At 36.8% G+C, this 27670-nt stretch overlaps 1 protein-coding gene across 1 annotated transcript; it reads right to left on the bottom strand.

Annotated features, from left to right (window-relative positions):
• Positions 1-357: 357 nt before the first annotated feature.
• Positions 358-23179, bottom strand: ANLN (anillin, actin binding protein; the record flags this gene model as incomplete). The annotated part of the gene is given in 24 exon segments (XM_010184216.1): positions 358-493; positions 496-524; positions 912-1084; positions 3107-3214; positions 4539-4625; positions 8669-8781; positions 9624-9645; positions 10005-10043; positions 11896-11952; positions 12032-12080; positions 12962-13088; positions 14493-14675; positions 15001-15136; positions 15745-15892; positions 16193-16344; positions 16907-17133; positions 17672-17788; positions 18700-18832; positions 19320-19427; positions 19565-19758; positions 20694-20913; positions 21625-21971; positions 22359-22643; positions 23026-23179. Coding segments are annotated over 24 exon segments (3291 nt in total), but the record flags the coding sequence as incomplete, so codon positions are not given.
• Between the last annotated feature and the right edge of the window lie 4491 nt (positions 23180-27670).

Here is a 27670-nt window from a genome sequence, read left to right as displayed (position 1 = left end):
ACTCAAAGTTACTGTTTCTTTCAGGGAGCCAACTTACCTAGTAAGCTTGTTTTTTCACTAGCTGGCCCCCTACTTCCTGCCCTGAAGTGTGATTTCCTGCAATAATTTAGTTGTTTAAAGAAGAAAATGTACTTAGCTAAAAAAAGACTTCCAAAAAAGGAGTTACATAAATATTTAGCACATTTAGGAACAGCCAATTCCTTCCTACCATGCTCAAAAGCAAGGAAGTATTAAAATCCTTTGAGAAATAAAAATACTGCATAATATAGTCTTGTATAATGTTAAATACTCTCTCAAATTTAAAGCATAAGTGACCTAGAAGACTTTCCACATTTTCGTTTAAGTTCTTGTTTTGTGTAGTTCATGCAGGCTTTTGCATACATATTTTCTCCATATTTCTGTTCAGGAGTTTAAAGCTTTCCAATAGGTTTGTAGCAGGCATCAGGCTGCCACATGCGAAGGTCAACAAGGACTTGGTTGAGCTTTTGCATTGCTCTTCCTTAGTATCAGCAGACAGCCAGTTCCTAAAAGGCAAAGAAACCAATGGATCAGATAACATTTTTCAGGACAACTAAGAGGTAGAGAAAGACGTGAGCTGATCATCCACAGAAGCCCAAAGAGTAAAGAGGAGTAAAAATTAAGTAAAATATTCCACAATTCTGCTACCAAGCTACTTGGCATTTCAACTTCTGGAAAAGTGGAATTCTTTGTCCTCAGAAGACTCAAATGGGACAGTAAGACAAAATAGGACTAAAAGTGAACTGAACCCTTCATGTGTCAGCCCAAAGTCTTAACACTTAAACAAGCTTTGCATTGTCATGTCAAAGTTGTAAAGCTCCTGAGTTATCAAAACTATCACTTGAGGGAAACCAACCCTCCCCTCCACACCCTTCATGATTTTATCCACTCACTTTGTAACACAGAGCGTGTCTCTGCATTGGCTGACAAGAGTCTCTCTGTCATCTTCCCTCTGAGGTCGGACAGTTATTAGTTCGAAAGTGTTGGGACGGGCACAGAATTCCCTGTTGGCAGGTTCAATCTGCTGATTAGTGCAGTTAGCCAAGTTTATCCGGCCCAAAGGATGCTGAAAGTGAAGTTAATCAGGCAAAAATACTGCAGTTGAGAGTAATTCTGAACAACATATCCTTTGACAACTTTTGCCATATTAAGTGAACTCACCCATGAATCAGTTACTCCATACGAAAACAGGGATTACACTTTTTAACTTTTTTTTTTTAACTTAAGAACCATAACTGAAGCAAGATAACATGAACAATGGAACTTGCCCTGCTCAGCCACATACCATAGAGCTAACAAATCCATCCCTTACTAAAGGCTTTGGCTCTAGGAAGATATATCTCCTCCTTTTCTTTATTCCATAAAAAAAAAAAGATTTTTAACTCTTGAATTCAAGAGAACTTAATAAAATCCAAACTAATAGAGTAAACCCTGTCAAAGCCTGCAGAATACAAGCACTTTAGGGATGCTTGTATCGTCCTTGTCAAAGCCTATAAGCACATGGATTTATCTTCAAACATGCAACTAAGACACTTAAGTGCCAAGTTCAGCTGCTTTAGCTCCCTCTGCAGTCAATAGCTAGAGGAGCATTTCAAATTTCAAGGCAGGCTGCTCTTCCTGCTAACTGTAGGCAGAGGTTCAGCTGTATGTCTACAGTTAGTTACAAATCTCAGCTCTGATTCTTCACACCTACAGTTACATCAGGGAAACATCACAAGCTGCGCTTGGCTTGGAGAAGAGTTTGCTATTTATTGGCCATGCTCACTATACTATTCTACAGTTAGTGACTATAACCTAAGTTACAGGAAAAAGAAGGATAGCTCTATTTCAAGGAACACTCGGAAACAGGCTACGTGTTGGTGATATATGTACAGCCATGGGAAATTTATTTTAAAAAACCCCAACATTACACAATTCTAAGCAATCATTGCCCAATACTGGCATTTCTGAGCTAAGTCTCTGTGTGATAGAACAGATATAGTAGGGGTAAGGGAAGCCGTTTATTAAGGGCAGAGCTTAATATTACTGTAGATAATAATACATCAAAAGAATTTAGCTGACCCTTTCTCAGAATGAGAGTGAAACAAGCCTAGAAGATTTTCAAGAACAGAATCTAGAAAACAAACCAAAGCTGCTTTCTTGCAGCCAAAAGCAGAATAGGAACCTTTTTCTTGCTTAACTCATTTTTTTGCCTAAATTCTATTACAGTGGGCAGAGATTTTTCCCTCTCTCCTGGCAGGGAAAGAAAGTACATTGATATATTTTGGCAGTGTCAACTATCAGCATATGGTCTTCCTCTGTTAGCAGGGAAGAAACTAAACTCAGGCATCAGGATTGGCATACAAGACCCAAAAGGACCAGAGTTTGCCACCGAGTTTGGGAAAGAAAGTGTTCTGCCAACAAACAAGCAAATGTCTAATGGTAAATTGCTTAAGTGAGTCAGAAAAACCCTCTTGAAAACAGTCCTTAAAACAACCTGGAAATATAATAGTACACACTGCAAGAATAGGCTAAGGAGACAAGAAGGTTCACCTCAGTGACAGATGAACCGCTAATTTGTCTCATTAGCCAGACAATAACTTAAGTTTCCATGAGAATCATTTAAAAAGCACAAGATATGATGTGGAGTTATGAGAAAACAATGACTGCAAATAAGATAGTCAATAATTACAGCTGTGCTTCTGCAATATAAGATTACCCACTCTAGTCCTTTACCATAGTGTTAGTCATTATTTTGTCTAAAACTTAAGGCAACTAGATAAAGTCTGCTTAATAAGCTGTACAAGCCTGAGCAGTTTCAATTTAATAATTAGTTATTTGAAAAGCCCAAAGGGGAAATTAAATATGGATTTTCCCCCAGTTTTCCTCTTTACCACTAAAGTGGTCATTTTCTATGTTTGCCCTGATTTAGGTCAAATTTCTGAAGACAAGTCCCCTCCATTCCCCAAGGAAACTTTATGAGCTTGATTCTCATGCTTTGAATATACTTATCTGTTTTAAGCCTAAACATTACCACCATTAAAAATTAGCAGCTAGTTCTGTAGGCTACTACAGAACTTCAGATTTGAGATTTATCAAACAGCATTACCTTCCGTTTTTCATCATCTGGGTATGTCCAGTAAGATATACAATTTCCAGACAGCACACACCAGCGCCTATGCCATGCTCCAAATCCACTAATGTCTTCAAACATAGTCTTAAAAACAAAAAAATTTAAAAATTATTTAAATTATACCTATTTAAATTCTACCTTGAGCTTGGTCTGTACTCAACTGGTTTTTTACCAGAATGGTTCTACAAGTACAACATTTCATAGAAGTCAATGTAAAAAAAGTTAAAATATATACTGGGAGAGATATCTATTACTACAGTATATTTATTTTCCAGATAGCATAGAAAATGGGCTTATGCTATCATTCTCAAGTGTGTAGCCTTTTGCTCAAAATGCACCTATCACTGCTATTTCAAATTACCAGACTTTCTTGTTGACAGTGGTAAGCATTCTCATTTTTTTAATATAATGGAAGGTTACTTAATAGCAGATACAGGATGAATGATTCACTAAACATGTATAACAATTTATTACAGGTCTTAAAGTCATCTTTGACTTATATTTAGGGATTGCAAAAATGTTTGGCTTTTCTACAGGCCACACTCAGGAGTCCAGTCAGTTTAAAAGAAATGAAAAATTGATTTTTAAATGTTTGTGTTGGCAGTTATTTCACTGGATGCAGGATTATGCCAATTTCAAGCCTCATTTCCTTAGTACTGGAATGGAAAGTTTAGTATCTGTCTTCTATTCCTGTTCCCTCTTGAACTTGTACAGAAGTCTCTTCTCCAATTAATTTGTGTGTTGTGTTTTTCACTCTTCACAACTCAGATAATTTGTAATGATGCAGGGAGTTTCTAAACTCTTACTCTGAGAAAATTTAATGTACATGTACACCATTCTTTATGATTTACATATTGTATGGTAGAAGTAAACAAGGACTTTAATTAGGACATAAAAACATGGGACAGCAACTACCGTAAGTATGTGAAATGTTTGCATCGAATGAAGTCTGTTCGACTTCAATTAAGTAAATGGAAAGGAGACAGAAAGAACTGCTTGAAGAGTCTATAGAAATTCTGATTTCTAAAAACACCACAATAACAGCAAATGTGAATGTTTTGCTGAAGTATTTTCATAGTACGCTTCCTGCCATCTGCTGGACACAATCTCAACAGCTCCATCTATTAGGCCCAAGCAGCAGCTGCATTTTCTAAATCCAGTTTTAGAGAGAAATGCTCAAGACATTTCTCAGAAAATACTGTCCCTTCCTTGTAACTCAAAGCTTTTGAACACAGTGGAAAAAAAAATGCGAAGAAGAATTTGTTTTTACACGACAAAAAAAGAAAAATCTGAGATGGGCTGTAAAAGTTTAGCAGAGAAATTACAATCTCATCTCACATCACAAACTATTGCAACATTTAATGGGGCCTGTAATTTTCAAGGAAGGAATTTAAAGTGAATACCTTACCAAGAACCCTTTCTCCTCCACAGAAGAGTCCACTTGGCATTTTAACTTTAGATATATATGACCTTCCAAAGGAGACAAAAAGGGAACCTGAAAAAAGTAGAACAATTAGACATTAAATTTTGACACCTCTCAACACTGCCAGTTCATGCAAGCCACCTGCACCAGGATGTTAGCAGTGTCTTGTTCTTAGGATCTTTAGCCAGAAAGATGCAGTGAGTCTTAAGCAAGAGAGTAATAATAACTTTTTATTTCAAAATCATTAGAAGCTTTTCAAGACTTATTTGCTGATTAGTTTGATCAGGACATATGCACAAACATGCTTCTATCTAGAAAAGTAGACACTCCAAGCATGGTTATAAACAACACAAGGCACCAGTCCACATCCTACAAGCTTCTGCCTCATTTTGGCATTAAGCTGATAGGAAAATACCAAAGTGGGTTTAAACAGGATTGGTACTTGGATGCCATAAGCATTTTTGGCAGATACTGATGTAATACTGCCTAGTCAGATAAATATTTGTTTAAAAAACCTAGAAGGGGAAAACATAATGAAAGCACTTATTCTCAACTGTCACTCAAGGTGTTGAAAACCTGCGTTAAGTCATTTCTAACTAAGGAGGTTGCAAGCCCTACTTCTACCACTGGAAAAAAAAAAAAAAAAAGAAAGGCAGCTTAACTACTGTACCAGAGGTTGGTTAAATAGTCATTTAATATTCAAGAGTTTTGAGGAGGAGCATGCAACAAGGACTGCCTTTGGACTTCCCCCAGTCCCTCCGCACATAGCAACCAATACATTGGGTGCTTGTACCATTACTGACAAGAAATCATATCCCTTCTTTTTTTTTTTTCTTCCCCTGCAGGGAAGCTAAGAGACAAACCCTGCAGACCTAACATGCTATGGTTAGAAACTGACCACCTTTGAACTGCAGGCATACTGCACCTTCCTCCCAGACACAATACACATGTGCCCAAGCAGGTTATCAGATAATTTTTACATGTTACATCTACTCAGTGAAGACAGCATGCATGACTTGGCCCTGCAGTATAGCACAGCAAAATTTTGAGCACCATGTAGGAGTTCACATGACTATCTGAGAAGCAAAAATAGTAAAAAACAGTAAAAAGATTAAAATGTTTGCACATAATAGGAATAAGTTGCATCAGCCCTGGATTTTTATCAGGAAGGACAACTACCTGCTACACCAGGGAATACTGGCTTACATTGTCCCAAACCATAGTAAAATTAAATTTCTGAATGAGGCCATCAAGGACGTTTAGCCAATTCTCCACTTCAAATTTGTGGTTTTCACATTCCTTTCTAATTTAATGTCAGGACAGAAGAATCTGCTTTGTGGATTATGAAGTTTACCAGCGAAGAGCTGTGCAACAGTAAAAGCAAAAAGGCTACATACCAAACTGAACGTATCAGTTATGCAGAGCCTACAACATCATTACTAAATACCAAAGCAGGTCTTAAAACACCCTCCTGCACACAGTGAGACTAGACTATACTACATTCTAGTCAGCAACATCTCTTTCAAACACAATCACGTGGAGGTAGTGGAACGAAAGGCATTTGTAGAATATCCAGCTAGATGAAGAGAAAAATAAAGCCCATGATGAGGCTAGTGTGTGCTCTGGTGTGGTCATTCGGAGATCTACCATAAGAAGCTGGCTTACTGTCATAGAAGATTCTGTGAAGATACTCAAGAATTGGCAAAAAATTGGTTTCTTAGGAGACTTCTGATTACAAATAGGAGGTGATAAGCACTAAAATTATCACCTGCTTAATACTGAGAGAAAAAAAAACATGTAAAGCTATCTAAAACACTTCCTTCTGAGGAATCCAAGTTAACTATTAACTAAATAAAACTATTTTCATATATTAAAGATCACTTATTTCTTTTAAGCCTATCAATTTACATCATTCCGAAAGTCAAAAAGTATATCCAGCATGCAAAGTATTTAATTGCATATTTGTGTACAAAGAACAACCTCACATTTTTACACATTTAGTATTCTCAAAACTTCAGTCCTTTATGAACTTTAAGCTTTTTGCTTAAAAAACAAGAGCCTTGATAGGTCTTGACAGGACGTCTCAACAGAATAGGAAGCAAGAGATTTAGCCCCCGAGTGATTTTAATTTTAATTTTCTTCAGTGGCAACAATAAGTTGAGTTAATCCAACATTTAGGCCACCAGTAATTTTTTCCTGGTCCTCTCTCAGCAGAGTGGCCAATTCTATGTCCTGTGCAGTTCATTAAGAAGTTAGCTCAAATTTCCTGACTAGCAATCTTTTAAAAGACGTATCAATTTGTTTTGAAGCAAGAAAAAACCTCCTTAAACTGATCTAGGAAGACAAGAGACACATGCTAGTTAAGCAAAAACCCTACGCGGCCTAAATAACTTTGAGTTCTAGAAACATGCTTATTATTGTAAAAGTCAGGGAGTGGAATTCTGCAAGTCTTAAAAGGCTCTCACCACCTTATGGTCAGTTAGTCAATTTTTTTTAAGCATTTTCTTAGAAGAATTATTAAAAAAAACTGCAAAAAGGCCAGACAGACATAAGCAACATGCACTACAAAGCAGCTTCCTGTTTAAAGTTATAAACTAAAAGGGATCATAGCAACCTTGTTGTGGAACATATAGCCCAACAGTTCTTTTTCCACCCCTTCAAAATTTATCTAGGGAAAAAAGAAACATGCTCAATGCGATTAGTGTAAAGTTAAAGCTTTTTTAAAAAATGAAGACAGTTATATATGAGTACATTTTGGTCCTTTCTACCCTGAATTTTAACACTGTATATAAAAGAGGAATGAAACTCAAAAAGCTCACTGCGACAGCAGTTTCTTCTGTATTAGAAATGCATGGAGCACGTTAAAAAGCAGCTGTTTTGTACAGCCACAGGGCAAGTCGAAACTGAAGCTTTACAGAGGTGATAACTTTTATTTTGTTAAATTATCTGATAAAAAGGGAAATTCTTATTCAAAACTGCTGAAGTTTGCACCTGGAAAAATTTCACCAAGTGATGTTTTTCCTGGAACTTTATTTGAACTTTGTACTTGTGCTTCAGTTGCTGAAGAAGCAAAGCTGGTACTTCTGAAGTCCAGACAGTAACAGCGGTGCAATTCAACCATTACGTTCAGTGAACTGTTTCAGTGAAGGAGTCTGCTTCCATATGCAAGAAGTAAAACTTCCAAAAAGCAAGTTGGTATTACTGTGATGTTTTTTTTTTTCATCTTGTGCACAAACACAACCAATTCTTGTTATCTCATCTCTCATAAGAGGCTATAATTGCAATACTGCTATCATCACAATAAGACTTAATTAGCTAAGAAAATTTATTTTTATGCTGCTGTTTGGATAGCTGTAATTTAGTACTACCATAATCTGCAGTAATTTTTGAGTGAATTTAAATTAGCTGCTGCCATCAACACCTATTAAAATAGGTTTTAGGTGTAAGATATTAAAATGTTAGAGATTAGAGTGAATGCAAGATTGTATTTTTTGTGTCTAATGGTAAGAGTCAATAAACATTCCGTTTAGACAAGGAACTAATGGTATAAAACTCAGTAATAGCTTTCTTTTGAAAAATATTAATATAGTTTGCTTCTACAAATTTAAATGGGATATGAATGAAAACTCATACTCCTAATTATATTTAAACAGTAATTTTTAAGTCAATTAAATGCAGAAAATATAAAATACTTCATTATTATTAAGACACACTAAATGTCTCAGTAAGAACTACAAGATTGTAAGAGCAACAAACAATAAGACGACCACGTACTGAGATGGCAAATGCACACATCAATTTTTGGTCAGTGAAAGCAAATCAGTAACCAAATGCCTTCATTATCTTTGTATAACCATACCTTACACTGAGCTACAGAAAAGAAAGAACATCTGGCATAATAACCTAAGTCTTTTTCTGTTGCGTCTCAAAATTACATTTCAATTATATAAAATTAAATGAATGAGTAACAAGAAGTATAAATTATACATATGACATATGTAAGCCTAAATGTTGAATTTCTAGGATGGCAATTGCACCTGAAAACAGTAAAGACAGACTCGCTTTTCTAGTAGTATGCAGTTACCTTTGGATTGGTAACCAGTAATTTCCATTACCTTCTCCAATGCAAATTTGGCACTTCCTACAGAAGACAGTGATAGCTTGTGTGATCCAACAAGGACGAAATTCGTAGTGCGCACAGCATTGGGGCCAACTGGACTGGCCACGGCTGTGGAGAAATAAGTTAAAGTCAAGTCATAACACAATTTTTTGATTTGCAGTATAGCCCAGCAGCACATTCAGACAGGATTTTGGCGAACGCTATTCCTCCTCAGTAGATCTTGCCTTTCAGAAACAAGTTTTGAAATACTCACAAAGGAGAAGACAAAGCATTTTAAGAGGCCCCAGGTGACAGAGAGCACTCTAGGGCACACTACTAAGCACTCACGTCCTGCAGTTCAACTTTACTTTCTGTCTCAATCTCTTCTCAAGTGACACACTGCAGTCTTTCAGAATTTGTGTGCCTGTATTCCTCTTTGGACTTTTATCAATGTGCAGCTTATTACTGCAATTTATACTAAATTTATGCTAGCCTAAGCACCTCATACTGTAGACAAACAGGTGTACAAACACACTTATGTAGTTAGAGAAACACTCAGTGATGCTGCTGTTCTTCACTGAGAGTCAGAAATTTGCAAACATGCTAAAACAAAACACAAGCAGTACTTCAGAATCTGTTCATATCTTCACTTTCACTCTGTATTACTGTGTTGACAACAGACTAGTTTAAAATTTTAAAATTTGTTTGCATCCATCTTTTCAGGAAAGCAATGTAAACCACAGGCATCTGATACCAGATACTAGTTTTCATTTTGTGAAGAGATCTTCCATTAAACATAATGGTAACTCACATACAAACACAGAGCCAGTTTCTGGGCTGGCAAACTAACAAAGTTCTGTGTTTACTACTCCCAAATTACCATGTGTTGCAAGTACTACTTATTGATACAAGGATTTAGATAGCAAGTGCAGATTATTCATCTGGGCATAAGTTGTTTAGATTTTACTTACCTGGAGTAAGAAGGGTGCTTTTCTAGAAAGAGAAAGAAATAAAAGCTTAGTGGAAAAGTAATTTCTGACAATTTCTACAGAAGACTAAGCTAGTTTAGAAAGAAACGAGATCTGAAGTACTTTAAAAAACCCAACCAAAAAACATCTCGAAAAATAACGTCCAAATAAATGTGCAGTAACTGCATATTTCCTGCATTATATATTTAGAGCTTTCACCAATTTCTTGAGCTGATGGCTGAAGAGTTTGGCAGAAAGTTGGAAAGTTCATAGAGTTTCAGGTAAGATACACAAAGAGCCTACTATGGGCATAGCTTTATTCAGTGTGAGAACATGGCCTTAGGTCATAAGCACGTCTTGTTACAATATTACATTCATACTTACAGAGGTAATAGAAGTTAATAATCTCTTTGGAGTAATAACCTACAAAAGCATATAAGAAGATAAGGGTGTTTTCTTCTGAACTTGTCCATCACATTAAAGTGAAAATTAGACAGTGAAACTACTGACTGCTTGGCTAAATAATTTTTTAATGGACACTAGTTGTTGTAATGCGTAAGTCTTGGATTTTGACTCAATGTAACATATCAGGGGAAGTAATGCTACATATCAAAGAAATATTTACTGCAGAAAAGTTGAAGTATGCGTTATCTTGGTATGGACAGCACGCTTTTGAAAACAACTTAGTAGACCTTTTTACTTTGTGGGCTTAAAAGTTACATTTACTTATTAAAGGTAAGAATTAACAATACAAGTACAGAGATGTTCACTGTGCGACTGTTGTACATTATCTATATTTCAGGTGAAAATGTCAAAGTTTAAGTGAGACTGTATATTAAACATGTACTTGTCTATTCTTGAAGCCAAAAGACAAGCTTAAGAAGCTTGTCAAGAAGCAGATATAGGATGCTATCTGCAAAATTATAATCCCACACCAGCAACGTACATCCATGCCACAAAAACATTCAGTTTTAAGTAAAAGATTCCTCTAAACTACAGCACAGGAGAGAAAGAAACCCTGGACTTCAAACTGGTTTTATTGGGGGATAAGTAGAAGCATGCTTTCATTGTGACAAATGAAAGTAAAGATTAAAGAAAGTTCCTCTTTCTGTATGCAGAGGCAGGATTTAAGTACTTGTTCCAACTGTTTTGAAAGACAATCAAGTTTCTTTTTTTTATTAGGTAACATATCTTGTGAAGGATAAAATCAGATCTGAAAATCTTTAATTCCAGCAGCTGGGCACAGTGTATGACAAGAAGAAAAAAAACAGCCCACCTCCAGAAAGCAACTGTCATTTTTTAGTCACAAAGCCTTAATAAAGCACAAACACTTGAAACGTGCACCCTGTACAAGCTGAAACGTTTGTGTCCAAGGAGTTATTAAAACAATATTTGTTTTAAAAAATTAAGCAACTAGTGCTTTTGCTTAACACTGAGAAGAAAAGCATTGCAGCTGATCAATAAAAGCTTCCAGACCAATCAAACTGCAAGGTAGAGCATATTGACTGGTGTAGTTTAAGTCAAGTGGAGAATAAGGGTGTTAAATCACTATCACAGGCACCATACCTAATAAAAGTTTGCAAAGCATAACATTTGGTAGAACAAGACGACTTCTCCTTCCCCTCCAATATATTTCAGGCTCAACCAAGTGCTGCAGGTCAAATCTACTAATAGCTGCAGGACTTCATAACCCATCTGTCATCATCTGTGGAGTGGAGCATCTCCCTTATGAGGAGCGGCTGAAGGAGCTGGGTCTCTTTAGTTTGCAGAAGAGGAGACTGAGGGGAGACCTCATTCATGTTTATAAATATTTAAAGGGTGAGTGTCACGAGGATGGAGCCAGGCTCTTCTCAGTGACAAACAATGATAGGACAAGGGGTAATGGGCACAAGCTGGAACACAGGAAGTTCCACTTAAATTTGAGAAGAAACTTCTTCTCAGTGAGGGTGACAGAGCACTGGAACAGGCTGCCCAGAGAGGTTGTGGAGTCTCCTTCTCTGGAGACATTCAAAACCCGCCTGGACGCCTTCCTGTGCAACCTCATCTAGGTGTTCCTGCTCCGGCAGGGGGATTGGACTAGATGATCTTTTGAGGTCCCTTCCAATCCCTAACGTTCTGTGATTCTGTGATTCTGTCATTGCAGATGTTCCAAGAAAGAACAAGAGTAAAAGCAAGCAACAGATTGTCTAACACTAATAGTTCTCTCTGAACACTGCAGCCTCTATTGTGAACCTTCTGTTTAAATACAACACACCAATTTACATGTTTCATTTACCTTAGATTTATTTGCCTTTTTTCTTTTATCAGTACTTGTAACTTCTTTTTTCTGCACCTGTAAGGCAAGATGATATTAACAGAGTACAACACATCACTCTCCTTTACACATTCTCTTGACAGAAGCTTATACATACCAAACTGTAAACTTCTATATTTATTTCAAAGTCATTTGACACATCGTGCCTAAAAGGAAGGAGGGGGAAAAAATATAAGTTAAACACAGACTGAAGCAAAAAGAGAGAGTTTTTATTTTGTTTTTAGTTAGTCATTACTCCCTAAAACTGCCCAGGAAGCAACCAGGTTCTACTTGAAAGTAGCTGAGCTACAGATTAGCTATTAGTCAGCCCTGTAAGTCAGAGTTTGCTCCTGCAGGCCAATAGGGCTGTCTGAGGTCCTTATGTGTTGCTCTTCTAGGATACTTTCTGGAACTCAAAGACCAAAAAGGGAGGGATGGACAAGTGGCAAATTAAGTGCATTTAATATTTCTCAGATTGCACCCTTCAGTCTACTGTTGGCACACATTTCTGGAAACAGAGATTGGGTTGGTTTTTTTAAGTAAATAGCTTTAAGTGAAAATTCCAGTTGAGTTTAACTTTAAAAAAGTATTTTGCTTATTTATTTTGGAAGACTTTTGCTAACAATCAGTCATTTGAACTTACAGCACCATTTTAGCTAACATATGAGAGTTGAAGTTTTAGTTTTAAGAGTACTGTTCTTTCCAGATGTCAAAATGAAATAGCTATATAAAATGTTAGTTGCTGCAAAAGGGAAAAAACACCATTTCAGGCAGAGCAATCCACATGTCTTTGCAGGTGTTCCAGAAGAGAACAGAAGTAGGAAAAGCACGAGAGAAATTAGCTGATGGATAGTAGAATAAGTCTAGATTGCTCTTTTGAGAAAAAGTACATTCTGGCTATTTCTTGAAGCAGGAAATACCCATATCACAAGATTTCACCATATTTGTTCGTGGGATATGACATCCTTATATGAAGATTTTAAAACATTTTTATGCATGCTTCACCATCAGAGTTGAAATTGGTTCCAAAACAGTTTCTTATACTTACATAGTAAATGTCGTAGTAAAAGTAAGAGCATCTCCATTCAGGGAACTGGCAGTACTTGCTAATGGAGTTGCAACCATGTTTTCTGCTCCAGATCTCAGTATTATTACATAGTAGTAATTTGCTGCTTCTGTAAATACATAATCAGATTCAGCAGTTAATCTTAGTCCCCTATACTCTGTCATTATTCTCTAGGCCTGCCAGCTTAACCATACATTGGCTTTCACTGATGCCTATTCTCATGCTTTTATTTTGGTCCTATGAAGGAACTGGTTATCCAGGCAACTCATTTCTCTAGCTTTTCACATAAAGGAAAAAACAACCAGCCACAAGTGCACATCTCTGTAGTGTCAGACGAATGGAGTTTGTGCAGCAAACAGTAAAGCAAGAGCATTGCATAATATCATATGCAATAAAACACCAAATGAAAAACTAAACTACAAAGTAGTTTGGGAATCTTGATGTTCTGTTGTATAGGATAAGTCAGAGCTTTCAGAACAACTGTTGAAGACTCCAGTAAGCAGTTCCATCTATTTGATGTCTCTGAAGAGACAAAAGTGATTAACAGAGCTTCTGGAGCACAATGTATAGAAAGTGCTGCACTTCTGGAATAAAGTTTTGATGACGAATAGTTCATAGTTGTTTGCTTAGACAATTTAATTTTGAGGAATGCTGATGGAAATGAAACTTACATTTTCATAATCATTAGAGAGGCTTTCCTATAACAGATTGTCATGAAACAAGAACTGTAATATCTGGGGGGTGGGGTAGGGGTGGTAAGTTAGGTCAGATATTTAAATTTATATTCTTGGCTGTGGTTTTATTTGAAGATATAAAAACCCACTACATTTAAACAGTACAGTTAAACAAGAAAATAAGAAATGCTACACATGTGGTTAAACTACCGCATGACAGAAGCTTACTATGCTCCAGGATAAGCCTCTAGACCTACAGAGAGTTAGTGCCAGATATTCTTCTGGTACAAAAGAAGAAACAAATCCACATTTTAACACTTTAATGTCTTAAATATGACAAGGCAGTGGAAGACTAGGCTTTGTAAATTAAGTATTTTGATATGTTAATAGAAGGATTGAAAAAAAATAGAGGCTTGATGAGCATTCCACAGCACCACAAAGGTCAGAATTTGTGATGATATTTAGTACTAGACTTGTATCCATCAAAAAAAAAAAATTCAAAGGCAGAAAGAGAGAAGACAGCCCAAGATACAAAATTCTGCTTCCTCCTCAACACATTACAGAGGACCACAAAGATTTTTAAGACTGGCTGAGAAAATCTTGAGAGGTTTCTTGAACCTCACAAGCCAGAAAAGGATGCAACTAAAACAACCACGGAAAATATTGAAAACTTAGCCAAAAAGCAGATCAATTAAATGTAATTGCTAAGTTTTCTTTGCCCCCAGAGTTCTCAGAAACGCCAACACAGACAACAAAAACAAAGAGCATGAATAAGAAATGTGTAGGGAGGATGGAGAAAGAGGGAGGAAAGGAGTAAAGTTTTCAGTTGCTAGTTTTACCTGGCTTTTGAACAGTACCGCACACAAAGTCTGCTTTTAGAGGTAGACGCATTTCTGAAATGGAAACAGATCCCCTGGATGGAGTAAATTCAGTGGATGTAGAAGCAGCTTTATTTCTTTTACTGTGAGGTCCCTCACTCTTCAGTTTATTCAGTTCTTCCAATAAAGCAGTTCTCTTCTCAGCTGCATAAAGAAATTAACTCATTATAGTTGTAACAGAGGGAAAAGCAGTACTGAACAATTATTTTTGCCATAAGTATTTAAAATGCAACAGAACTATGAATGATCTTCCAGAATAGCAGGAATATTAGGGACAAGAAATGTACAAGTAAGTGTGCCCTTGCCTATAGAAGAAGCTGAGACAACAGGTATTACTCTCTCGTGTTTTCCAGGTGAAGAGCTAAAAATGAGCTGCTACAAGGTAGCATAATAAATGCACTGTCAAAATTAATCATTTTTTCCTAAAGTGTTCATGACAGAAAAATTGAACTTCAGTCTAAAAACCTACTTGCAAGGAGAAGAAGTCTTTCTGCCTCTACTTCTTCTTGTGATCCTTTTCCATGTTCCTCATCAAAACAGCAGTTCAGAGCTTGACTGGCTTGATAAATCACTGTCTGCTGCATGTTGATCTCATTATTCAGCTCCTAGAGTAAACGGGTAGTAAAAAGAATTAGAAATGAAAGAGATATTTAATGTTGCATTCAAACAAGGAATTGTCTTGAGATTAGCATTTTTGGGGCTATGTTTCAGAAAAATCAGACCATTCAGTTAGTAAACTACAAAAATGCTGCAGTTTACAGTTACTTTGACCTGAAGTAATTTAAATATGTCAGTTAATGACTTCAGCGTTTGTACGTTCCATATCCAGCCTCATCTGCCCTTCACCATGGGAAGCAGCAGTTAACCAGAAATTCAGCAATGTCAGTGAGCGAGTAAAGATCAGAATATTGCCTACTGAAACTATGTAGTTATGAATCCTGCCTAATTCAAAGGCAGTAATAAGATATAGATTCCCTGTCCCCTTCTCAAAACAATGGCTTGTTCTCTCCAGACTTACTCTATAGTGTGATGCTTCTAAGAGATGCATTAGCTGTTCAATTTATGCAGTGTCATCCCCTACCACTAAGTATTTGTGCTAAACAGCCTAATTTTGCAGTTTTAAGCAGTATGTGAGTGTTCTGGATGTTCACAGAGGAACTTAAGCAAGGAAACAGTAAATTAGAAAAACTATTTTAAGAAGTATATCAGATACCTGCATCTTCTTTTTGATGTTGACTTGATCAGATGGGCCATTCTTTTCAATTTCTAGTTTGGAAGCAACATCTTCTTTGCGAACAATGATTTGTTTTATTGAAGGACGATCAGTTTCTTTAAATCTTTGAGATCTATATGCGTCAACGCTTTTAAAAGAGGAAAGCCCACTAAATGTTTCACAGGTATACCAAGTTTTTTTCGTATACATATGTATCAATATTGGTATTTTTTCCAACTTGCCTAAATGGCTTTTAAAAAAAAACATTCAATCAGCTCATTTTAAGTTTAAGCAACATGAAGGCTACACAGAGACAATCTTTGACAAAGGCCGAGATCTCGGAAAAAAGCTTAGTTTGTAGTTTAAGCAGTATGCTTCACTAGAAGAGTTAAAAAAGCCAGTGTCTTGCGGATTTACAGAATCAGATGTGGGGGTTTGTGTTTATTACCTATATGGAAGGTTGCGATCTTCTGACACAGAGCCAATACTGTCTCCAGATGCTGCCCTAGGGACTTTAGTCCTTTGGAACTTTTCAGACTTCAGACTTGCATCACTAATACTGCTACCTTCACCAGTTGACCTACAAGGAGAAACAAAAGCCTGGGGAGAAGAAAAGGTTATGTTACAGATATCTGTCCACATTAATCATTATCTGCTTTCTCACCTTTAATTCTTTTGCATATAAATAGCAAATTTGGAGGCTGCTTAATGCTATTTAACAGACATTTTACAAATATTTCCTAGGACATGGAACAAGCTCATTTCTTTATTTTAAAGACACCAACAGATCATTGAACTCAAGGACATTTCACCCTTAGTTTCCAAATTGGTACAGTTACATAATTACTTCTCTTCAGATTATTATCAGTAACCGCTTCATTGAATGCATGCAATACCATTGAAGTCCTGCATAAGTAATACAAGTATATACTGAAGCTTGATTTGGCAGAAGTTAAACTGCTTGTTTACCAGACCATCCAATATGCTATGCTACTTTCATAGGAAAATACCTTTATCTCGTTATGCTTTCATTAGCAAAATGTCATTTGTAACTTCTCTATTTTCCCAGGTATCACAATACAACAAAGTATCACTGTTCACAAGCAAGTTGTACATCTCTGCATGACAAACAAGCCCTTCTCCACCTCCCAAGAACTCTCACCTCTGAACCAACAGATTCCACTAGAGGGGTTAACAGAGACATTGATGAAATATTCAGTGACTCTTCCTGCTCATCCTCATCACTTTCACCTTCCAGGCTCATGCTCATTTCTTTCTTCAGTTTTTCTATGTCTGGACCTTCTTCTTGTAGAACTTCAAAAATTTCATTTATCACTTTTGAGCTATTCATCTCGTCATCCACACTCATTTCGATTTCATATACTTCATCTGAAGAGTGATGTTTTAAAAATATTAGTAGCATCAGGCTAAACTCTTCATTCTCGTTAAATGAACAGAAAGATGTTGATAGATGAGCCAATCATTTTTTTATTTTTAAGTAAACTGATTAAAAAGCATTTATTATAGCCAGGCATATAGAACCCTGAATTATATTTCCATCCTTATTTTAATATACTATTATCACATATACTGCATAATTGATAGAGATAGACAAGTGTCAGCATTTTAGTTCAAACAGGTCTGAAATTTAATTGTAAGTCCCATAGTAGAGCAGTCATTTCTGTCCTTCCCCAATAAACTTTTAATATCAGCGTTTTAATATTCCTTAAAGACTTGAATGTCAAGAGAGAAGGGTTATGAGAAAAGTAGTTTCTTGATTTGTTTTATATAAATTTAATTACAAAACACATGAGTGTCAGCAGATGTATGGTCAATTCATCGTTTAGACTTGAAGGATATTAGCACTCCACTGGTCAAGTGGCAACAGACAGCTAAGTGCATTAATATACATCTACTCAATACAAACCTTTCAGTTTCTCATCAAGTTGTTCAAGTTTTGAGACAGACATCGCTTTTACAGGGCTCTTTGGCTCAGTGACCTTCAGAGGACTGGGTTTATCAGTCTCTTCACATTTAGGAGCATCTAAGTGATTTATAAAAAATAAGTCCGTAAAGATTATGCCTAGCCTTTGAATTTAATTTTTTTTAGTTACTGAATTTTGAAAGTTTGATAATATAGCTGACGACTCACAAAAAGCCCACTAGATTAAGTACTACAGTTAGCTTGCTGCCAAAAAGCACATTAGAATACATACTCTTCACAACGTGTACAGCTAGGCTTCTATCTTATAATCAGAAAATTGATAGCACAAGGAACAATGCTGAAACTATAGTAGAGTGGAACTACAAGAGCAAAAAGATAAAATTAAAAACAAACAAACCCACCCCACCACACTCAAACCCAACCTAAGAGCACGATATAATTGTTTCTCTGGAAGCACATTTGATAGCCTGTTCACCCGTAATGTCTAAGAAGCATTAATTAAGTTCACTCTTCCCCACTACCTTCTCCCCCAAAGAACTGGAGGCTCTTCCACTCAGTAAGAACCATAAAGGATGTCATAAGCATCTCAGAATTCTTTTCACATCCCCCACTGTAAGAATTAATATCAAAAGGGGGATACTGAAATGGGAGGAGTTCCCTCCCACTAGATTATTGTGGAAATTTGGATACTCAGGTACAGTAGAGATTAAGTCTATAACTGACAATTCTTATTCACTCTCCCTACACTTGAGATAGATAGATATATGAATACATGAAAGCATGAAACATAGGTAAACCCACTAAGAAACAAAAAGGCAGTGTGTTTTGCCGATCTTCCAAGTGGTAATGGAGTGCAGAGTATTATCATCATATGACAAGATTCAGACAAAGCAGTGGTCAAATACGATGTCCAGTTCTTTAAGTCAGTGCTACCAGCCCCTTTATCTGCTCATGAACATCAAGAGCAGTGCTTCAGTGCAGTATTAGCCACAGGCAGTGACAGTTCCTACCTGAAGATTCCATGCAGGGAGACTTTGCTGGCCTGACACCTAAGGGTGTGTCTTCTGGTGAGCCAGAAGCAGTGGCATCTGAACTAGGATGACGTTTTGGACTACATTTTGGACTAGTACAAGACTGACTTTCCTGGAAAAAGAACGAAAGAAAAAACAACCAAAAAACATAGTACATTCAGGAGGTAATGTTCAAAGTGACTGGCAAAACTGCCAGAAAGAAACACATTTGAACACTTCCTAGGAAAAAGAGGCTGACTATTCAACATCAAGAATAATCTTATATAAAAACTTCAGCTGAGGTACTAAATACTAAACTGAGTGTTTGTGAGGAGTTTTTTTTGTTTTCTAAGTTTCAGAATATAGAAGACCCCACACGTAACATCATCAAATAAAAATGGCTCAAAGCATATCACTTGTCTCCTTAAGTGATACTGCAGGAGGAAAAAATATCTAATAATAATAGAATAATAATTAGAAAAACCTCTTGACAAGTAGTCTTACATTAACAAAGCATAGGTTTTTATCTTTTACTTGCATCTTCACATCTATCCCTATGTTCAGAACACGTTAAAGCAATTCACAGACTCATCTTTTGATACATGGAGGTAACATATTACCATTTTGGCTTCTGGAAGTTTTCTCTTTGAACTTCCACTTTTCTCCGCACTCCACAGGTTGCCCCTAACAAACCGGCCACGAAGGCATGCAAGTTCTTGTTCACGTTCCTAAGCAAATAAAGAGGAACAGGGGAAAAAAGCTGACAGCTTTAAAATGTCAAAACATTCAAATTCCTCAGGTAGATGCAAAACAGTAAGAATCTTCCCTAAGCTTACAAGCAAGCTGAGAATGTAACAAGTCATACCTGCTTAAGCTGAAGTGCTAAACTGGCAGCAGAGGAATTTTCATTTTGTTTAAGAAACCTTTCCTGGATTGTCCTTGTATTTGGGGTAACAATGGGTGTTCTGCACCCTGGAGTATTCGTAGCAGGAGTCCGTGCACTACGCTCTTGACAGCGTTCCTCAAAGCGTTCCAGGAAGGGCTTAATTCCCGATCCCCCTACAAGAACAATTATTTTGCCTTGAAAGAAACTCTCAGAAACAAAGAGAGAAATCTGCTGAAGGTTCTCAATGAAACAATTAAGCTGTCTCATTTACAGCTCTTACTCTGTTATACTTTATAAAAGCTAAACCTGAAGTACAAATCACCACAGTAACAGAACACCAAAGTTAATAAAGCAGCAAATGAGAACAAATAGATGCCCTTCTTTTAATGAAGTCCATATGTGTTATTTAAACTGGCTTGTTTTTTCAACATTTCCTCTACAATCAGCCTCACTTGCATCCTTCATGTAAATAAGCATTCTAGTACACAAGGTAGATACTTTGTTTGGCATCCATCTCACTTTATTGAGCTTGTATTTTATTGTTAGCATATCTAGGAGGCATACACTTGCTCTATTGGCCATAATTTCCAAGAGTTCGAACTGTTAATCCAAGTTCCTGACCAAATAAGCAGTTGGATTTAAAGCTAGGGACAATCACTTTTTTTGACATAAAAGCTACCACTGAAAAGAAAGACACTATGCAAAGTTAGACCATCTATGTGGCATTTAGCTTTGATTTTGTCTAACATACGCAGACTCTTTACCTTATACTGTTTGGATACATACAGTATCCAACAACTTGGAAGAAGCTTTGAATAATCTCCATTAACTGATATTAGCAGGGTACATTTTTACATAGAGAAAAATTAGATTGATTTTGCTCTCAAGAGTTACTAAAACAATGTCCAAGCAAACACACTTGCAAAATATGGAAGCTGTACAATTTATGATAATTATCACAGAACTCTTTAGGACTTTACTCAAGTTACAGCAGGAAACAGGCATTATCTGATATGCTACCAAAAATTCTTAACTAACATGTAGTTTTCAACACAGGAGACATTAGCCTAATTTTAATTACTATTTACTGAAGCTGAAAGAAGTTTACCTGGTGTTGTGGGTTTACCCTTCGGTTCAAGTTGCACATGTGTTCCTTTGACTGGCTCTTCTTTGGACTGAACTGGTTGAGGCAAAGTTGATTTTGCTATTTGTGTACACTTCTCAGTTTTCTGAGGGCTGCAGGGAATCTCTGTTGGCAGTTGTACTTTCAATTCTTTAGAACAGGGAGCAGTGACTCTTGAGGATTGTGTTACAAAATTGTTTGGATCCTAAACATGGGAAAAAAGGAATAACATTAAGATGAGACTGTACATATTCTTATTCTCTCAAGAGGAAAAACTGAAAGCATTATGCATAGCATACTATAACATAACACACCTATTTCAACTACAGAAACAGCTGAAAACAAGTGTTACAAGCTTTTTGTAGTTTATTTTTTTAATCCAGTGTTTCAAATTCTTTAGCATTTGATTCCAGGTGCTTTTGCCAGCAACTTCAGGTATTTTTCCATGTTTCCCTAAACAAGATGGCATATGGCAGATATTGTCATTGCATAAATGGCATAAATTGAACAATAGGCATCTTGTACTACTAATTTCAGCCTTGCGATTGAATTTTCAAACAGCAGTAATATTTACAGTTTAAGTCTATCAACTATATGAAGTTACAGAGCGCAACCCAGTGTCTCTATAAGAAGTCCCCTTCTGATGCTGAAAAAAAAACCAGCAATCAATTAAATTGACATGAACTGTTACAAGACTTAAGTACACATATGTTAAAGTCTCAATAAAAGGGATTGTAAGCTCTTTCAGGTCTGCTATTTAAAAAAGGGCATGTGGGATTGCAATAAAGCAAAAGTTGTAAATAGACTGAGATTGCTCATACCAAATCTTCAGATTCAGATTAAATAGTTATGAGTTAACATTTGCCCCCCCAATACTCAAATCAATTTTTAATCAGCAACTAAATCAGACACTCACCGCTAGCTTTGAGTTTGCTGGTTTATTAATAGAAGCCTCAACAAGCCTTTGAGAACAGGATGCAGCTTCCTGCTTTACACTGCTACTATTGATTCTAGCAGATGCTCCACTTGTAGTGGACAATTTGGATAAACAAGCAGTGCCAGGCTGTTCTTGTGCATTGTTTTGCTTTGCAGATGGATGACTTAGGTCATCTTCCCAGGAACCAATTGTAGCAGCAAGGTTAGCTAAACGGCCTCTTCTCCCAATAGGGGTATCACTTGCCAGAGCATTAGATGTCTGCTTAGGTGGAGAAACAGACTGATCTTTTGACTGGAGAGGGGACAGAGAAACGCATTCAGAAGGATCTGGAAAAAAGAAAACACATTTATTGTGCTAATAAAATATATCACATATATTTGCATTTTTTGCATTTTGCTATATGTTGAGTTTATCAACAGTTAAATGTTCTTGCCATCAAGAGAATCAAGCTACTAGCTTTGAAGGCATTGAAACTAATCAAGTTAAAGTTCACTGCAAAGCCAACACATTTTTAATCTAGCAGTTTACTAGTTTTATGTCAGTTGTGATGATCAAGGCATCACCCTAGTAGAGAAAAAAAGTATAAAATTAAGCTGTAGTAAACAATTATGTTAGGCCTTGCCCAGTGCTAAGACTTCTTTATGAAAAGATTTCCGTTCACATACACAAAATTACCTTCTCGCAAACAAACATAAATTCAAACACTGACATACCCTCACTATCCCAGCAGCGACGCTGTTCTGCCAATTTCTGCATACGTGTTTTGACTGAAAGGGCTACAGGAGTTTCTGACTCCATGTTTGTTTTTCCTTTCTCAAGAGGCTGAACCAATGAAGCTCTGTTAGAAGCAGTTACGTGCAACTCTGAAGTCGTCTCAGGAGAACGATGACTTGTGGAACCTGGAGGAATTGGCTGCACGTTCTCTAAACTGGAAGCTTGAGTCTCCATATTGTTAGGGCAGAGCCTCTTTGGTGGTGATGGCTCTGTACCAGGCTTCACTGTATGGGTCAGAATATTCAAGCAAATTAGTATTCAAACAATTTAAAATATTTTCAGAGACAGTACAAAACTGTAATGCAAAAAAAGTTATGATTTATGATTACCCTGATATGTCTCCCAAAAAACTGCCCATCCAAATTCTAACAAGCAAAAGGCACTATCCTTGGCATTATACAATTATTTTTAAATAGTTTACTAATTACTTAGAGCATCTGCTCTCAGGTCAAGCTAAACATTAGCCATATTCAGTCCTAGTAGTCAGGTAACTGCATACATAGCTTTTTATTTTAAGATAAACAGTAAGGGCTTTTACTTGCCCATAGAAACAGAAAATGAGATTTGTATAAAAAGACAATCTTTATTAAACTTGTTGCAAAATACCTTCTTCACCAGGAAGAGTTGTCTGGTTACCGGTTTCTAACAAAGGCTCTCTGACTGTCTTGGTCTGCATTGAGGGTCTCACTCCCGTCTTGAGCCGCTCAACCATTTTCTTCTGCAGGTTCTCTTGCCTGGCATGGGTCCTTTCAAGGAGTTTCTGAGTAGTCAATAAATCATGCGTTACTATACATTGCAATAAGTGTGTTAACTAGTAATAGCTCAAATTAAAAATTACTTATATATGGCATATACTAATATCCACAATACCAGAAATTTATAATGAAGGCTACTTTAAGAAAAACACAGCTCTCAGATGTCACTAACAGATCTACTGTAATACAACACAACAGAAATATTCGAAGTCTAGTTTTCTGACTGGCTGTCCCCTCCTGAAAACAGAACAAAACATGTTTTCTTCATTGCCAACTACCTTCTTTTTTTCACTGTGATAATTCCTAATATCTACACTTTGATTTTACCATTGCAATACCCACAGCTTCTCCCATTTCCAGCAAGCACCTGTTAGGTAGCTCACACTGCAGCACATTCCAAGCTACCTTCTTACTATCTGGCTGATCAGTACAAGTTTGCAGGTTATCTAAAGGTCTTTGACCTACCACACAGGCAGCAGGCTGTGGCATTTTCTTCACAGAGGGAATGGTTTGGGTCTTGTCACCTAGCCACAAGTGTTCATGAAAACTGTAGAAGCAGTTAGATTTGAGACATCTACTCTTTCATCATCAAGAGATGAAGCTGGCCAGAAAGTTACACAGTTCTGGTCATTAAATCAACTAATGTCTCCCATTAGCACGGATTTCAAAGAAAACCAAGCTAAAGAGACACAAGCAATGGCAAAATTAAAAAGAAAAGCAGCTTCTATAGAGCCTGAAGTAGTCAGAATGTTCGTAAGCAATTACTTCTTTTTACACGACAGTCTTGAACTGTCAAAGCTTGCTAGTAGGTTTTTTTGACATGTTGCTAAAGCTTATTGTCAAGTCACCCGATTGGTACTAAACCTCTAACAAAATAAACAATGTCTAAGAGGTTGCCAAGTGCCATTAAAAAAAACAACCAAACAACAAATTAAACACATGGCTGTTATTATTTTAAACATTGCTGCTATTACACCTTCTAAATTAAAAGGTGAATTTCTCTTCCTAAAGCTTAAATTTTGAGAATAGACAGATGTTGTCTTAATAAAGAGGCTATTTATCACAATACATCTGCATACAGAAAGATACCAATTAACCTACCTAATATTCTCTTTCATTCCCTATCCATTGAAATTTGAGTACTATGATCATATTCCATACAAAATAGCTGTTTTCATAACTGTTCCGCACTAGCAGAAAGTGATTCCCTATAGCACCCAAGTTTGAAATAGGTTGTGAGGTTGTGTTTGTTTTAAATACTGCTTTCATAAATCATTATCACTCTGTTCAATCACATCCAAAGAGCACTTAGTTACTCCTTTGATCTAAGTTTTAATGCACTTTAAGACAAGAAATTGTGTGATTGAACTAATGGCCTTTAAAGGGAAGCATATAAACTGCACTTGTTTGTGGCACATAAATTATTGTGAGAACTGTGCCAGCCATTATCTATCCTGTTGCACAGCAATTAAACACACATTTCACATTTTTAACTGTCTAAGGCTGAAGTCTTAATGTTCCATTGTAGGGCAACAGAGGACAAATGGAATGTCAATCTCAACAGTTTTCTGTGAAAGGAAAAAAAATCAGCTTCTCTAACTTACATAGAGGAGAAGGATTTTTGGAGGAAAAAAAGAGGGGGGAACACACATGAAATGCCAGGAGTGCCTTCAATGCAAGTTCCATGTTAGCTGTGTCCACAAGTTATTTCCTTACTTTAACCTCCAAAAGGCAGAGTTACAAAGTGCAGAAAATACTCACATAAATAAAAATCTTGAAGGCTATATAAATTAACTGTTCTTCTTGTGTGAAGTTGAGTATATCTTCTACAACAGTATTCTTACAGTTCTGTTCAAATGCAGTCACATTCCTTTCTGTTTTGTTAGCTCAGTAAAATGGAGTTTCAGTTGCTACAGATAGGATGTCACTTCCCAAGAATGCACGCCTCTGGTGTTGAACTCCAGCTTCTATTGGCTTTTTGTGTCTCAAGTTTTCCATGCAACTGCCATAATTCAAACTCTCCTATTACACACAATGAGTAAGCCAGTCACCAGAACTTGAGACTTGAAATTTTTCAAGTTCATCAACAGGGTATTTGCTACAAGTATGTTCTCCAAGTGTCCTGATGCCAACCAAAGTTTCAGAGTAGGGCATACCTGTTCTATTACATCTAGAAATCTGAGAACAACTAAGTCACAGTTAGAGAATCATGGTTTGTGTTGCAAAAGCACTTTCTAAAAATTAGAAAAGGTCTTCTCTATTTAAACATTGATGGACAATCTGGGTTTTAAAGAAGTATGTTTTTAAAGTATATTTAGCAGCGTTAGAGAAGACACTCAGGACCATATATGATTATAAGAATTTGTTCTAACTAACCTGCTTTACTAGCAGAATGCAGCAAAGGGAGCAGCGCATTTATCCATGACATTGAAGGCATCATTAACGGTCGAACTCCACATATGAAAATTTTCTCCTGAGCAACTGCATCACTTATTTCTCTTTAGCCATCCTCCATGTGATGAAATCATACTTTGCTCTATGAATGTTAGTAAGTACTTCAAAGTGTAAAATAAACTAGACTATTTCTAACATTCTGTAGTATCAAATATAAAGCCTTTTGTGCAAGAAAGGTGAATTATAGTCAGCTATAAACTCAAAGTCACAAATAGTATGTTCACTGTGATCCTAAAAATTGAATCAACTGCATCACTGCCTCAGTGCATTCTGCATTATTAATCTGGCAAGATTCAGAAGATTATTAGTTTTTGCTTGTAAGATTAATCAAAAGCAACATTATTTCAGAACTGTCCAATCTGAAAGCATTCCACTGAATCTTACAGCAAGATTTATTTGAGCTTAAATTCAGTGAGACCAGGACAAAAGTTGTTACTGTAAAGTGATCAGCAAACATTGAATTAACAGCATACTTTGGCCAATTAAGGCTCAAATTACACTGCTTTACATAATCAACACTTACAATGCTTCACCAGTTCCCTGCAAGTAACAGAGCATGGTAATTTGCAGACAAAAATTATCTGAAAATAGTTAAACTAAGGAAAGGCTACATTAAAAGAAAAAATCCAGAACATAAATACTTCCTAGTAGGTGGTAAAAAGTTTTATTTTCTGAAAAATTTTGAGGAAAGTTAGTAGCCTTCCATACTAATACACTAATAGTCAGATTCTTTCACAACAGTGGAATGTCCTCCACAGTATAAAGATTCTTGATAAGACAGCACTTTAGGTGCTCTGCAATACCAGCTAACATTTGAATGAAGTTTACTCTAAGGAGCGGCCTCACAGTTGGTCATAGCTTTTCAAAGTCAGTTATCTACAAGAAGGGCATATTGAAGTTGGAATATCTCCCAGGATGCAAAACCATTTTAAACTTGATTAAGTAGCCTGGACTTGAAGTTTACTTAAGACTAGTCTGATCATGCTACCAATTAAGGAAGAAGGTTTTAGATGTTTACATTTAGCAAGCCTTTACACTGGGGTTGCATAAATCTGCCTTGGCATAACATATTTAGCAAATATATTCAGATCAATACCTTATGTTCAGTTTTTTTTAAATCAGATGTGTGCAGTCACCTTTTTTGGGCACTTAATTTATTTAAAGTACATCAGTTTGATACACATTGTTTTCAAGTGCAGGAGAGAGTATTTCACCAATGTGTTTGATTCGGATTTTTTTTTAAAGTAGTTTACATTATTATTTAGGCAGGCTGCAGATGAAGGTCATTTTTACTATGCCATGTCTTGAAGCAGTCACAAGACAGCTACACAGCTTCACCTGTCACACATGAAAGCAGAGCACAGTACAGTACCTTTAAGAAAGCTTCAGCCTTCAGAGAGATTCAAGCAGATCAATTCCACTCATTTTGTTACAATTTTGTCTCTAAACCTCAAGCACACAGGCAAACCTACCGAACTAATTTTTTTTTTTTAATGAAAATGAGGAACTGTGCCTGCCAGCGAAAGTGACCAATCGCATGTGGCAGTAACGTCAAATAGGACACACTTTTAATCAGATGATCGCTGCTTTGGGCTGACTCCACACTCGACCTGTAGATACGACAGGCACAATGTGTGTCAATACCACTCCCATTACCTTCCAGTGTCCCTTCCGTTTCAGCCGAAAATCTTATCTGCCAGACACACACGAAAGGCAAACACTAAAGTGCTAGGAAACGCAGTAAAGCACCAGCCTGGTTTAGAAAAAGGTGCCCCCCTTCACAACTCCGTGCATGAATAACCCCTCTGTCCTCTCCTGGAAGAGGCTTCACACCCCACAGATACCCGAGCGGCTGCAGTGCTGGAGGTACGAGCAAAACGAGGGGGCAGAGAGAGGCAGCAAGGAGACCTGCCTTCGCGTTGCACAGGAAGAGGCTCTCTGAAAGCCCACAAACACCCGGAATAACGTGAGAGGGGACGAGGAGAAAGCGCTGACAGGCCTTAGCCAGAAACCAGGGCTGGGATAAAAGATCCCACCCCAGC

The sequence above is a fragment of the Mesitornis unicolor genome, unplaced genomic scaffold, assembly GCF_000695765.1.
Source record: "Mesitornis unicolor isolate BGI_N332 unplaced genomic scaffold, ASM69576v1 scaffold12835, whole genome shotgun sequence".
NCBI classification, from domain to species: domain Eukaryota; kingdom Metazoa; phylum Chordata; class Aves; order Mesitornithiformes; family Mesitornithidae; genus Mesitornis; species Mesitornis unicolor.
Note: the sequence above shows the minus strand (reverse complement) of the source record. Positions and strands in the feature narration are given on the sequence as shown.